At 37.4% G+C, this 15,034-nt stretch overlaps 1 protein-coding gene across 1 annotated transcript in view; it reads right to left on the reverse strand.

Annotated features, from left to right (window-relative positions):
- The window catches only part of LOC149300863 (target of Nesh-SH3-like), a 171,001-nt gene that overhangs the window by 20,433 nt on the left and 135,534 nt on the right, over nucleotides 1-15,034 (reverse strand). The window contains exons 33-38 of the mRNA XM_089484449.1: nucleotides 12,193-12,282; nucleotides 11,191-11,280; nucleotides 9,577-9,687; nucleotides 4,958-5,026; nucleotides 3,875-4,084; nucleotides 2,077-2,185 (exon numbers count right to left, since the gene is read on the reverse strand). Coding sequence (XP_089340575.1) covers nucleotides 2,077-2,185; nucleotides 3,875-4,084; nucleotides 4,958-5,026; nucleotides 9,577-9,687; nucleotides 11,191-11,280; nucleotides 12,193-12,282 — 679 coding nt within the window. The remainder of the gene's footprint in view (nucleotides 1-2,076; nucleotides 2,186-3,874; nucleotides 4,085-4,957; nucleotides 5,027-9,576; nucleotides 9,688-11,190; nucleotides 11,281-12,192; nucleotides 12,283-15,034) is intronic.

Consider the following 15,034-nt stretch of genomic DNA (forward strand, 5'->3'; position numbering starts at 1 on the left):
AAGCCTGGTGGGCCAGTGCCAGATCGCACAGGTCACTTACCTTCACCGCAGGCATTGCTTATCTGCTCCATTAGTGCGTAGCTGCCGGCTGGATACACGTTGCCGTAAGTATCCAGTATGCAGCTCCACGTACATCATTTTCTGGCTGCTGGTTTTAAAAAGCCAGGGCCAATCTTAATCCCCAGTCTGGCACAGGATAATGCCATGAGCAAAGACCAGTTACACATACACACCTCAAACATCTATATATTAATTGATAAGTGGAATGACATTCAATTTAATCCATTTTTACCATGGAGAAACAGATCACATTTACATCACAGCTAGTTAAAATGTCTGACAGACAGAGCAAAGTGACAAGGATGAAAATTGCTACCAGATTTGCTGAGCTAACGGTATTTATTTTAGTATCTAACTTGCAAAACATGTCATACAGCAGAATTATTGTTCAGAAACACTTTCTAATACTAATACTTTCTAATAGGGTGTATGAATGAAAGATTACTCCCAGAAGAAGATCTGTGAGCCATTGACCAACTACAAGTTATTCTGACTCAGAAATAATTTCAAAGCTGCGATCAAAATGTTTTGGAGAGATACAGGAGGAAATGTTCACAGAGAGGATGAATTAGGTGTGTCTCCCCATTAACTAACACACGCATACTAGCATGCAAACTAGCTCTAACAACCTATATATCCATTCACTCTCCCTCTCATCTTCTGCCCCTCTGCACCCCTCTCCCAGGCACCAGTAACTCTATGCTCACCCCTGACACTTTAACACCATCTGCTGACACACACTCACTCTAACACCAAATGCTAACATTCACACACATACACTCATGCTAACACCATAGTGTGGGGCGATACAGTAACACACACTCTAATGCCATATGCTGACTCATGCGCACGCTTATGTCATACACTTACACATACACATTCTCCAACACCATATGCTAACACACTCACTGACTAACACATTATACACTTACATTTCCACACGCTTACACTATATAGCATTGGCTGGAGTGATGTAAAGCACACCACTCTGGACTCTGAGGTGATGGGTCATGCTTCACTATCTGAAAGTCTGGGAGCGTTTTCTAGGGTTTGGACTAGGTCCCTTAGTTCCAGTATGCTACAGACATTTTAGACAGTTGCATGCTTCCAATTTTGTGGCACCAGTTTGGGGAAGGCCTTTTTCTAGTCCAGCATGACTATACTCCAGTGCACACAGCATGGTCCATAAATACATGGTTTGACATGTAGAGAGACTGGCATAGCCTGTAATGGGATGTCCAACAAGCTCATATAGGTGTGATGACCAAGTGTCCACGTAATTTTGGTCCGTAGCGTACGTTAGTATATCAAAGACATTCACATGGAACTCATACCAATTGAAAATAAGTAATACTAGAATACTGGTACTTTACATGGTTTCTAAAATTCACACGTCAATCTTTCTCCCTCTCCTGGGGCCTCAATTGGTTCAATATCAGAAACAATGTTCAGCTTTTTGAATACTTTTTAGCAGTATATGTTGTAAACCATTTTACATTTGAGATGCACTCCAACCAACAAAGCTTTTTAGATTGATTGCTTTCAAAATCCATGATTTTTTTTTATAATCAAAAACAGAAACATTGCAACCTGCAAGTTGTTTAAAGTTGAAGAAGGATATGGTCCTAAATGGGTAGGATAACATTAAAGTAGGTGTCTGGATGAAATTATGCAAACATCTGGGCACTTGGGATGCAAACTGCTATTTTAGTATATTGAAAGACTTACTTTCGTCTAGAATGATGCTATACATTGACAGGAACCAGATGTGATGCCATCATTCAAACACTCAACAAGACTCTGTGTTTCATGGTGCGCATTTAACGACAGAGGAGCATAACATATACAGTAATGCAAATACTCTTGCTTTCGTTGACAAAACTATACTATTTCACCCAGACAATTCAGTAAATTCATTTGGAAAAGTCTAAAAGGATGATGTAGTACGAAATAGAAGACGGAAATACAATCTTTTTTTTTTTTTAAAGAAATTAGTGAAGCAGTATTTTTATTTACCTTGTATCAGGTTTCAAGTTTTCCACAGTAGAGTAGGTTTGGTTTGTGGTTATGATTGACTTATCTTTGCCAGCAGGTGCTCCATTTTCCTTTGAAATAACCTCATATTCTGAAAGTAAAAGATAGTATATAGTTAATTGATATACATAATTTTGGCATCATTATTAAAAAAACTATGACTGCTTTATATCTACTTTTAAAGAACCAACAGCCGAAAGCTCCTTTTAATGGTACATCTTTCTGTATTACATTTTAAAATGTAATTTTCAACTCATTAAAATTGACAATATAGAAAATGGTCAATAACAATTAAAATACATTAAGACATATAGAGTAGATGGAGAAGGACAAACCCTTGCAAATATACAATCTATTACATTGTGCATTGTTTACAATGTGGGAGGGGTAAGGTTCTTTGATAAATAATCTGCATAAATAAATGTAACAATGTAATAATGTAACATATCATTTGAGTATCTGACATTGTTTGGATGAGTTGGTGGGATGGACTTATACTAACAGAATGACTTTAGTGGCCTCACTATAACACAAAAAAATGTGTATTGTGTGTTATGGATTTAAAGGCATACATCCATCTTAAATATACATAGGCTTAAAGAATACCACCCCTAAAAAACATCAGAAGTTAGGCAACCTGGGAAATGTGCATACCAATGTGTATAATTTAAAGTTCTTCAGATGAATGTTTAGCTTATGTAAGAGAGCTGAGCTTTAAATGCATTTGAGAAATTGGTCGTGATGCGTGGTGGTATAATACCATACTTTGGCCTGTACAATAATGAAGGGCCAATAACTTGTTCCATTTCTTTTTGTAACAATCAATGACATCAACTATTTAGAACAATTGTTTTGCTCTGCTATTGAGTAATGCACTGAGCAACCATTAGATAACTCAATACAAGCTGGATAACTGGATAATGGACTTGGCTTGTTTACAGGGAATCTTACATACATTCAAATTGTGTTGTTTGGTTTTTTACTTTGTGTGAGCATTATTTACTATGCTTTTATCTGCAATCTAGGAGTGTACTGTATATTATCTCAGTATTCCTACTGCTATATGTAAATTAAAGTAGACATTTCAGCACAAATAAAACAAGACTCACTAGACCATGGCTGAAAAATCCCTTGTATGTGCATAACCAAAAAGTTATGTTTATTTTAGTTTTTTAATGGACTTCAGCAGATGAACTACTTGTACACCTGCAGCAGTGTTCTCCACATCCTTATGCTTTCAAAATGATCATGCACACTGCAGAGATGAAAGTCCATTCTACCCAGAAGCCATATTTACAGCTTATGACTGGCTTGAAGCTTAAAACCTCCAGTATAGAATATTTTTCATTCACACACCTATTAGCAAACTAACTAGAACTATGTATACATTTGGGCAGAAGTGCATGCCTCGCAATACTTTAAAAGGCAGGGACAGTTTAGTTTTGGAGGCCTGGATAGAAGCCTGGCTGGGCTGTGGTGTTTTACTAAAGACCTAATGTGACTTTGTGACCAATGGATACCTATACAGATAATGAAGTAAGGCATTCAGTAGAAGAAGAATGTATGTTATTTACATACTTTCCTTTTGTTCTATTCACATGATTGTACTTTCCACAGCTGTAGAACAATGTGATACACTCACACCCAACAAACATTCTGATCTCCTAGAAAAGGAGACATCAAAGGAGGGAAGAATCCTCTGATGCAACTCTCTTTAAGACTGAAAGAAAACATTTGCTTCCATGTTACAGAAAATCTGGTTCACATGCACAGTACATACCAGTAACAGTGTCATTGTCAGGTTGTTCCCAATCAAGGATAACAAAGGATGAACACCCCTCAACAGTCACCACAGTGAGATTGGATGGTGGGTTCTGAGGAGCATTCAAGATTTCCTGATTGGTGGCCTCTTCTACCGGGAAATGCCTGAGAGAGTCTGTGATCGAACATGGAACTAAATCTTCTTTCCTCATGTATGTTACATGCTTAGCTACAGAAACCACAACAACAAAACATTAACATGGAGATATCTCAAAGTCATAGGCAATTCATCTTACATCTGGTTTGTCTGTAAGGAGTTTTATTGAGGATTATGAAAACATTCAATAAAATATAATTTTAATCATATAAATATTTTACACGTATGATAAGTATAACACACAACAAATTAATGTTTTGAAGCAATATATAACTGCACATTTGCGCAATGATCACAAACTAACACAGGGCAACAGTGAAGGTATGATATACTTCAAGAAAATAATCAATAAATCCATTTGTTAGTAAGGCATATGTCCAGTGAGATTTGCCATGTGGCTCTCTCTACTTCTGCAAGCGTGTGGTTCTGGCAAATTGTTTCCAACTGGAAAATAAATTTTTGGGTCTTCGTCCCTGCAAACAATACATGAAGCACTAATCTTTCATCCACCCCGTGGGATAATGCAGAAGCTGTAAGAAATCCGGGGGTGTAAATGAAATGCAATCTGATTGGTTTATTTGGGTGAAAGTGACAAAATTTCCAAATTTTTTTATGTAAATTTTACTTATTTTGAGATTGCTTTGGAATCCTTGGAAGCTTACTTAGGATGCTGTCCTGTACCTTATGTGCATTGTTTAAGCAAAGTGGCCATTTATATTCAGTGCCAGATATTGTTTACAAATGTGCATTTCGTCTGTAAGACTATCACCACAAATTTTAGGCCAACAACTTGAGGTGTCAAGAAGATGGCCTCTCCTGTAGACATCTCAAAAAAACCAGAAGTGATTTCCTGTTGTTACCTAGCTGTAAGTAAAAAAAAAAGTTGCATAAAGGTGTAAAAGTGAGCGTAATTTTGACAATTCCATTGAAATTGGCAATTCATACCTGTGTATCTGGTTTTGCCCAACACGTCTACCTCTGATTTCGGACTTGGACTAAATACTGTTGTTTCAACTAAAATTAAGACAAATGTTATTTCAGGAAACTTTGCCAGTAATTTTAGTAATATAAAACATAAAGCATTATTGTTCACTAGAGGGATTAGAAAACAATGTATTTGGAGGTTTACTGCACAATGAGGGTCAAGCTTGATCCTAATGAAAATATTAAGTGGCTGTTAAGATTTCCATAGTATGATATGCATGACCATATACTGTGACAATCAGGGTCTAATCTCTGTCCTTAAAGAAGGGAGTACCATGGCTATCACAAATAGGGCACCCCATTCAGTTAGTAGATTAAGATGAACTTCGACTAGGATTAGGATTAGTGTTAGTGAATTAGTGTCTCCTACCTCATTCCCCAAGAACTGTAAATTGACCTTAAACTTCTAATACCCACCAACCAAGTAAGCTGTGCTTTGGCAGTAGATTCTGGTGATAGGAACAAAAAAAGCCCTATAACCATATTCCCTCTCTAAGTAAACAACCTTTTATTTTAGAAATGTGTATTCATAGTTTTCAGTTGTGTTTTTCCCCAATCATATTTTGGCACCATTGGGTATTATGAAGGTATTCGGTCTGCCAAAGAGGAATACGAAAGGAACACCCAAATTTCTGAGATCATTATTATTTCTGGATGAAGAGATGTCTAATGGTGAATGTCCTTTTCAGAAGTTTCCTTCTCTTTAATGTGTTTTTTTAATCATTGTTTTTATTCCTGGACATTGGACTGTGGAACATTAAGATTTAATGATGAAGGTGGAAAAAAGCTCTAAGAAGGGAAAAAAAAGCTCTAAGAGTTTTGATTTTTAATTTACAATACATATTACGTATACATTTTATTCTTTTGTCTGTTTTAAATATAATACCCAGTCAAAATAATTTAAACAGAGTTTTCTTCCTGAATTCTACTTTTGTATGTATGCAGAGTGCTTTGCACGCAACTATATTTATAGTAAGATAGAAAGCTCTAAAGCATATATTTTGGCTGATACTCAGTAAAAGTGTAAAACACAGCAGAAGTTGAATGAAGGTAACAGACACCTGTCCCCTTGACCCCATCCCTTCACACCTGACAAAGTCTCTATATCCACCCCTTGGTCCATCACTTACCCACCTATTTAATCTTTCTCTATCATCTGGAACTGTACCATCTGCCTTCAAGCATGCGCTAATCACACCAATTCTAAAGAATCCTTCCTCAGATCTCGTCTGTTTGACTAACTACCGCCCTATCTCTCTGCTTCCTTTTACCTCTAAGCTGCTTGAACGGATTGTGTACAATCGCCTCATTAACTTCCTCTCCTCTAATTCCCTCCTTGACCCTCTACAGTCTGGTTTCAAACCCCTTCACTCTACTGAAACAGCTCTAACAAAAGTCTCCAATGACTTGCTCTCTGCCAAAGCAAAAGGTCACTACTCTATTCTAATTCTACTGGATCTCTCTGCTGCTTTCGATACTGTTGATCACCACCTTCTTCTAGACTCACTTGCCTCTATAGACATTCGAGATACAGCACTCTCCTGGATCTCCTCATATCTGTCTAACCGTTCTTTCTCTGTCAACTTCTCTGGCAAGACATCATCACCCCTTCCACTTTCGGTTGGTGTCCCCCAAGGTTCAGTCCTTGGCCCTCTGCTGTTTTCTCTTTATACTTCCTCTCTTGGCAAACTAATCAACTCATTTGGCCTCCAGTATCACCTATATGCAGATGATACCCAAATATACCTGTCTTCTCCTGATCTCTCTCCATCTCTCCTGTCCCGTATTACCAATTGCTTGTCTGCTATTTCTTCATGGATGTCACAACACTACCTGAAACTTAATCTTTCTAAAACTGAACTCATTATCTTCCCTCCCTCCATCTCCACTCCACTACCTGAATTCTCTATCACCATTAACAACACGACTATCTCTCCTACTAATCAGGCCCGATGCCTTGGGGTCATCCTTGACTCAAACCTCTCCTTCATACCTCACATTCAGTCCCTCGCCACATCCTGCCGCTTGCACCTAAAAAACATCTCTCGTATCCGCCCATTCCTCACCCAAGAATCCACAAAAACCCTGGTTCATTCCCTTATCATTTCCCGTCTTGACTACTGCAACACTCTTCTGGTTGGCACTCCACTGTCTCGACTCTCTCCTCTACAGTCTATCCTAAATGCCGCTGCTAGGCTCATCTTCCTTGCACGTCGCTCCTCTTCTGCTTCCCCCTCTGTGAAACCCTCCACTGGCTCCCAATTACCTTTAGAATTAAATTTAAGATTCTGGCACTGACATATAAGGCCATCCATAATACTGCTCCTCCGTACATTTCTGACCTCATTAGCAAATACTCTCTTACTCAATCCCTACGTTCCTCCCATGGGCTAAGGCTCTCCTCCTCATCACCTCTTCCTTTTCCCGTCTACAAGATTTCACTCGAGCTGCCCCATATCTCTGGAATCTACTCCCAAGGAACCTTCAGCATTCTCCCTCCCTCCCAACATTCAAGAAACATCTAAAAACCCACTTCTTCAGAGAAGCATACCATCTTAGCTGCTAGAACTTTCTTGTCATCGATACAACCACCACAATACCTCTCACCCATTCTCTATGCCTTATGTTTGTCACCCCATTTCCCTCTAGATTGTAAGCTTGCGAGCAGCGCTCTCTCCACCAAATGTATCGGTTTGTCTTAGTCTGTCAATTCTTGTCTTGTCTTATCATTGAATTTATGTATTGTATTAAGCGCTGCGTAAACTGTTGGCGCTATATAAATAAAGGATAATAATAACAGTAAGCCTAATTTCCAGTTTGAGGGTGCAGTGTTTACTGAACAGTTTGCATATGTTGCTGAACAATTTAAATATATGTAATAACATTATATCTGAATCTACTAACAATTGAATTTTATATTTAAAATGTTAGTTGCTACACGTCTGTCTTATGTAATGGCTATGGATGCTTCCTTCACATGTTCTTGCAGTCCATGAGGCAGGGGTATTTCTTTGGGCCCCACACTTGTAACTAAAACACATGCACATACTAACACACAAATTCATTCTAACACCCATTCAGTTTAACACATACATTCTTCTCCTTTGCAGTTCTAACCCTAAACTCACCCCTGAGGGTTTAACACTATATAGACACAAGCTGGCACCAAATATTTGCAAGCACTCATGCACTAACATTACATACTGACACATACACAATCATGCTAAGAACATACACTAATATACACACTCTAATACCATATACTGAGAAATTCACTCATGCTAACACTATACACTAACATAGAGGTATACTCTAATACCATTTTCTGACACATACTTAACACACATGCTCTAACACCATACAATAACACAAACATATGCATGCTCATAGCATACACTCACACATGGTAACACTATATGCTCCCACCCGCATGCTAACACCATATACTAACACACATGCCAACACAATACACTAACACATCCACACTCAACTGCCATATAGTAACATACACTCACTGTAACAACATTCACTTGCACATCCATGCTAACACCATACATTAAGACACACTCCCTCTAGCACCATACACTTACACACCCACTCTCCAACACCACACGCTAACACTCTCACTCACTCTAGCACCATACACTTGCACACCCACTCTCCAACACCACACGCTAACGCTCTCACTCCCTCTGACACCTTACACTTACACTTACATACATACACATACTCTCACTCTCCCTCATGATCAGTTTACCTCACAGCTCGCGCAGCTACTCCTCCCTTCCCCTCCTTCTTACTTGACATAGAACCCTGTCTTTACTACAGCCACCTTACTACAAGTGGGGTCAAGTAATGTGTGTTAGACAACCTAGCTGTGCGACTTTGTTTCTGGGTGCAGCACACCACCTTTTTATAGCCTGCCTTGTAGTGCAAAGGGGCCCCAAGGATATCACTGGCTTATTTTTGTACAAAACTGGCACCTTTAATTATCTGTTGCATGATATAACTGCCAATGAGTGAGGTCAGGAAGTGATTTTACGCATGCTCAATTGCATGTTCCGAAACACACAGATTTGGTTCCAGAACACTCCATATGCACATGGAGAGAGGGCTTCAATAAAGTGTGCAGGAGGACCCAACATTTTGTATTCCACCACTGCCTGGCTTCTAAGGCGTATCTTAGATAAGCAATTGTTTAGCTTATGGGCTAAATTAAACCAATTTAAAAAAAGATAATACTGGTAATATAGTTAGCAGCACTCCTGAATTTGCCAGGACACTCCGGATTTCCAAGCTGGCTGTCTACTGTCCCAGCAAATCTTCTATTTACTGGGACAGCTGGCAGCTTAACAGACAAAGTGTAAAATGTGCACATAAGGGAAAACGGGAGGACAGGGGTGTACTGTGGGTGGAGCGTGGCATTAGATCATGCTGCAAGCGGAACAGTGTGTGACATCAAAAGCGTAGGAGATTTTAAAGTTGGTACGTACGGAATTAATATCACAGTTACTAAATACTGGTTTTATAGCAGGTGGAACTTGTGACTTAAGGGTTAAAGCTAAATATCTCTATCATACCAAGGTCTTCTCCAAGAGAAGGAGATGTTGGCAGGTTCTGTGGTGTCCTTACAGATACAGATGGACCATTAGGCCGCGCTGTTGAAGGAGTACGTGCCAATAGAACACTTCCTTTTTGAGAAAGAAACCACAACTTTTAAGGTCTATTTTTTTCTTTTTCTATGTATCATTCCTAGATGACAATATTAACTAGATATCATCTGCTGGAGAAAAGAAAATATTGTTATGGCTATCAATTTTCATTTAAGTTACTACACTAGAAACACAAACAATATAATAAAGATTATCTTTACAGGTCACTAATATTTTTTTCACTTAGTATAGACTAAGACCAGGAATAGAAATGATTTAAAAGATATCTAAATTTAAATATAATATATATATTTTATTTAATACCCGACTAAACGTACAATATTTTAGTACTTCTGCAAGGATCTTATAAAATTCTTCTTCTACATACCGTATATAAATTAAAAAGCAAACTGTTTTTAAAAGTTACAATTTATTGTATATAATATGCTGTATTTAATGATTTCATGGAGCATTACCAAATTAGTTATGTAGTAATAATAATAATTTATCCACAGGAAGGGTTGGGTACTACTGATACCCCTTTTAAAAGCAGAAACATGTCCCTGAGATCTTTTTCAAACTTATAACATTAGTGACAGTCAGTAAAGTTAGTTAAATGATACATTCTCCCTCATGCACTTACAGGGAAAGAAAAACACAAAATTACGTTGACAGGAACATCAACTAAAACCATTCTTTACTCTGCTGATATCATTCTGCATCACAGTTTATCCAGCAATAATCACAGATCTATACTGTACATTAAAGAACATTTTGTATTCTTAAACACATCCTGAGATCATGTGTATATGCCAGTTTGTGCTACATTTCAAATTGTCTTCAAAAGTTGCTTGATCTGAGATTGATTTATCTTTTTCATACTGCTAGGGAAATATTAAAATGTAGTATTCTAGAATTTTATATATATATATATATATATATAAAAATGTTGGAACATACACAGTTATAGGCATACAGATGATAACCATCATGGGTAAGAATTGTCTAATTTTTGATTGTGTTAAGCTTTTAAAACAAGATTCTGTTTCAACATGTGAAAGGAAAGTTTAATTTGACCAGGTGCTTCCTTCTTCGAGTCACATGGGGCTCATTTAAGTCATCTCACTTACAGACTTGAACTTAACTTGTAGAACTGTTTTTTGTGAGACAGCCTCTCCTCTTTACTATGTATCTATTCGAGACTGAGGAAGAGTATATGGAGGCACAGATGTAGCACTACTTTGGTATGCTCATCTCGAGAAACTTTGTTTAAGCATGATTCTCCTGATGTGTATAAATACGTATTAGAAACACAGCCATAGCAATATTTTGTCCTCCGGCAATGCCAAGAATGAGACCAAGCAGTGGTCTATTGCAGAGAGAAGCAGACATAGCTCGCTAGAAGATGTTCTATTACATTAAGCAAATAAGCTAAAAAATGGTTACTTCCCGCTAACAATCTACCCTACTCTATGCTACACACAGATTAAAAGTACAGACACAATAACGCTATAGTACAACAAACTGCCCAAATAATATTACCTGAGCTTGCTGGTCTACCTGTCACATTATTTGGCTGTGATCTTCTTCGCGAGGAAGTCGGTCGCGCAGGAAGCAGAGGTGGGGAAGATACTAGAGAAATTAATTTGAGGATATTAGGCTTAGAGAGAACTCACCAAAACTGGGGTACTTAGTGGCGGGCTAAGCAATATATACTGTGACAGAATCCCCAATATTTACGCCTCAGAAAGGTGCTTTTAAATAGTATTTGCTGGGTGTGTGCTGAGTCTTTGCTTTGTCGAAGAGAAATTAATTTGACAATTATGGATGCAACCTGAGAAACCAATCTGCTATACACATGTACAAGGCATTGCGCTGTGGGAGTTGTGGCCATGCTTGACAGGGCTTAATGTCTAGCTATTTGCAATTGCTGGACTATGATTAGGATTTTGTGTTAAGCCCTGCCAGAACGACCGCGAATTGCCACAATAAAATGCTGTGTGCATGACTGCACCGTATCCTGCGCAGTGTTTGATACCACTCGGCGTGTTGTGTATTTATGATGTGAAAAACCATTAGGGCACGTGTGTGCTGACTACAACCTTATAGTATGGTGGCATGTCCCATTAAATAGTGCAGGGTGGACTTGTAAAAGTTACAGGCTGGTGGATGCATAAGGGAAATACTTTAGAGGTAGGGTAATGCAGAGAAAAAATGGAGGGAAATCTAGTAAAAAAGACAGAAAGCACACACACTAGTTATAATTATTTTTCACATCCACAATAAAAACTGCATTGAAATCAGAATGGTGGTGCATAGTTTGCAGTAAACGTTTAAATTTACTTTTTCAGTTTTGTAACAAACGTAAACCGCATGCTGTAAAAAAACATATCATAATTAGAAGTTATAGAAGACAGTTCTACACATATCCCTACAACAATAATATTTGCATACAAAACTGTACTAATAATTACCCATGTACCCATTCCCTAGAATATATTATATACAACTTCCTCATTGGTATTTAGACATTGAAAAGTGTACCTAAAGATGTTCTTTTGCTGGTATTATTTGGCTCCATTAAAATGTTTCGACTTACTCCAAGAAGCTTAGTACTGTCAGGCTGTCTACCACCTGAGAAAGAAAAAATGAGAGCAAAATTACTATCTTAAAGGGGAACTGTAACAGTAATGCATTGGATGATTCCAGACCTATAAGTTCTATTCTATTTATGTAGTTTCATACATAATAATTCAAGTTTGGAAAGCAATAAATATGCTATATTGTAAACATTTTAACCCGCGCATGAAAAGAAAGAAATATGGTGACTTATATACAAGTTGTCTATGAGGGACAATGATGGGCGGGTTATTGTTGCTTAATACCCTCTGTAGTTGTACATCTGCATTAGTTCCTTGGTTTCCCTAGCATTATATTTCTGTTACGTGTTAGCTTTTTATAGAAAACCTAATCTAAGTGCAACAGAGAACAAACACATGTTGGTTATTCATCACGTCTAGATGAATTACTATTATACTCATGACTCAGCAGGCCTCTGTGGGCCTCGGGTTGCCCAGCTAAGTGATAGGGGAGGAGAGGTTTGGCTCAAAGTGTAATCTCACTTTTGGACAACCAAAGCGACCTGTGAGCGAGGAGGGTGAGTCATAGAAACAGACAAGAGTTTGGCTTGGATTATCCATATTTTTATAGGTCAAATCATTGGTCTTTATCTGCAGATTATTCTGTTTAATTTATTGAGAGTTTAACCAGTTCTGAGTCAAATCTTCATCTAGAAAGTCCTAGTTTGATCTAGTTGGAACCATATTTTTCCAACAGAGGCCACATTTCTGTGAAGTTGCCATGCTTTTGAAAGCAACTTGGCATGAGTGGAATCAAGTCAACTTGAACCGTGGTCACGTTCAATTTAGTAAATAGGTGAGTCGTTCGATTTTGAGCCTAAATAAACCATTTTAGAGTATTTTAAGAAGTTTTTGATGCACTTTTGTTGTTTGTTGGATGGTACTATGGACTGCTATTACACCTTCACTAGTTCTAGGTTACATTGGAAAGTTGAACAAGAGACATTTAGTTCAAACATAGCTTATATCTCTTGCAAGACTTTAGGATTAGGATGTGACTATGAACTTGGCAGCATTCAAAAGTTGAAAGTTCTAGAGAGCGTTCAGCAGGTAAGGAATAAACCGGATATTCAACAAGCCCTTGACAGTTTTGCACCTTTTACATCTTAATGCATCATATTTTAATTGCCAAGAAATATACTATGAAACAACAGCAATTTTTGTTAAATTGTTTTAGTTATGCTCACACACAATAGCAGCACACATCTTAAAATACTCAAATAATCAAGTTTATTGTACTTTTATTTGCAAGTGATGATTATTTTACAACATATTCATTTCTGACAGTTTTTAAATGTTGAGTGATAGTGAATTTACTTGCAAGTAACATTTGCTAAAACTTTCTTAGATTCTGGTACTCATACAGAGAAACAGAATATCCAGTAGTAAAAATAACAGGACTCTGCTGATACACAACAAAGCCACGGTAATTGTTTACTGAGACAGATGTGGATTTGGAGTTCATACACGTAATAAACAGGACCAATTTGCGGAAGCCTGTAAGTAATTAGTTTTCCCAATGTCACCACACAGTATATCACTAAAATTACAAAGTGTGACGTTTAATACGTATATTGTTTATTCACATTGTGTAGATGTTCTTGTCATACTGCTTCAAAAAAAATGAAAACAGGTAGAAGAATGTTTTCCTAAGATGATCCTTTCATCATTGGGAGGCATCAGATCTCTGTGAAACGTTTTAAGAGGAAGTTGCAGGGGAAGGCAAATAGAGATTAATCATTTTTATAAAGGCTGCTAGCTTACTATTTTAAATATGTATGTATCTATACATTATGAAAGATTGATTTTAAAAAATAGCACCAATGATGTGCAAAAAACAGAATAAAGAAAAGAAACTATAAGTATTTGTGGCTGTTCTGTATGTATAATTGTGACATTAATAGAATAGAAACAGAAAATGTACTAAAATGATCATCACTCGTAGCCCTCAAGGTAGAATCTCATGCTAACTAAAGCAGACTATGTCATAATCTACATTTTTAATGATGACCCATCATTTTTGTCACTTGTGTAAAGACAAGTGACTTAATTCCTAAAGACGCGTTAACCACTAACCAGTCAGTAGGATACATGTGATGCTCTATTAAAGGGTTAATATCTGCAGATATATTTTCATAATATAGTATAATATGTCCCTGTATAAATCCTTCCAAACAACACCATAGAGATGGGTGTAAATACCAGCTGCTTACATTATCAGAGATCTTTTAAAACAATCAAAATTGGTGGTTTTTGGTCAAATTAGCATGGCAATAAATGACAGAAGAGAAAAGAGGACCAAACAGACCTTGGAAAATATGATGATTTTTCCTTCCTTAATAAGAAGGAACCTTCTGTGTGTGTCTTAACTGTTCTCACAGTCTCTGTTTTAATCATTTGAGGGCATATTGCCTCTACCTTAAATAATGTGCCATCTGAAAATTGCACTCCTTTGGGATCAAGCAGCCATTTTTTCCACTTTAGACAATTAGGTGTTGACTTAAAGAGAATAGCATTTGTGTTTTTAGGTTACATGTAGTAATTTGCTCTGTACACAGCTCTGTAAAGCTGACCTTCAAGAACGCAGTCCAATTACCCAGAAACTGATGCATTTAAATGTACAAATGTTAGACACAGAGCCACAATATATATGTAAGTTATTACTTCTTCATATGCTACTACTACACAACATATGCTGTTCTCTTCCTTTTATTTTTGCTGCTTTATGATGTTCTGGAAGAAATATT

The sequence above is a fragment of the Sceloporus occidentalis genome, unplaced genomic scaffold, assembly GCF_023333645.1.
Source record: "Sceloporus occidentalis isolate IW3139 unplaced genomic scaffold, rSceOcc1.0.p SCAF_22, whole genome shotgun sequence".
Classification (NCBI taxonomy): Eukaryota; Metazoa; Chordata; class Lepidosauria; order Squamata; family Phrynosomatidae; genus Sceloporus; species Sceloporus occidentalis.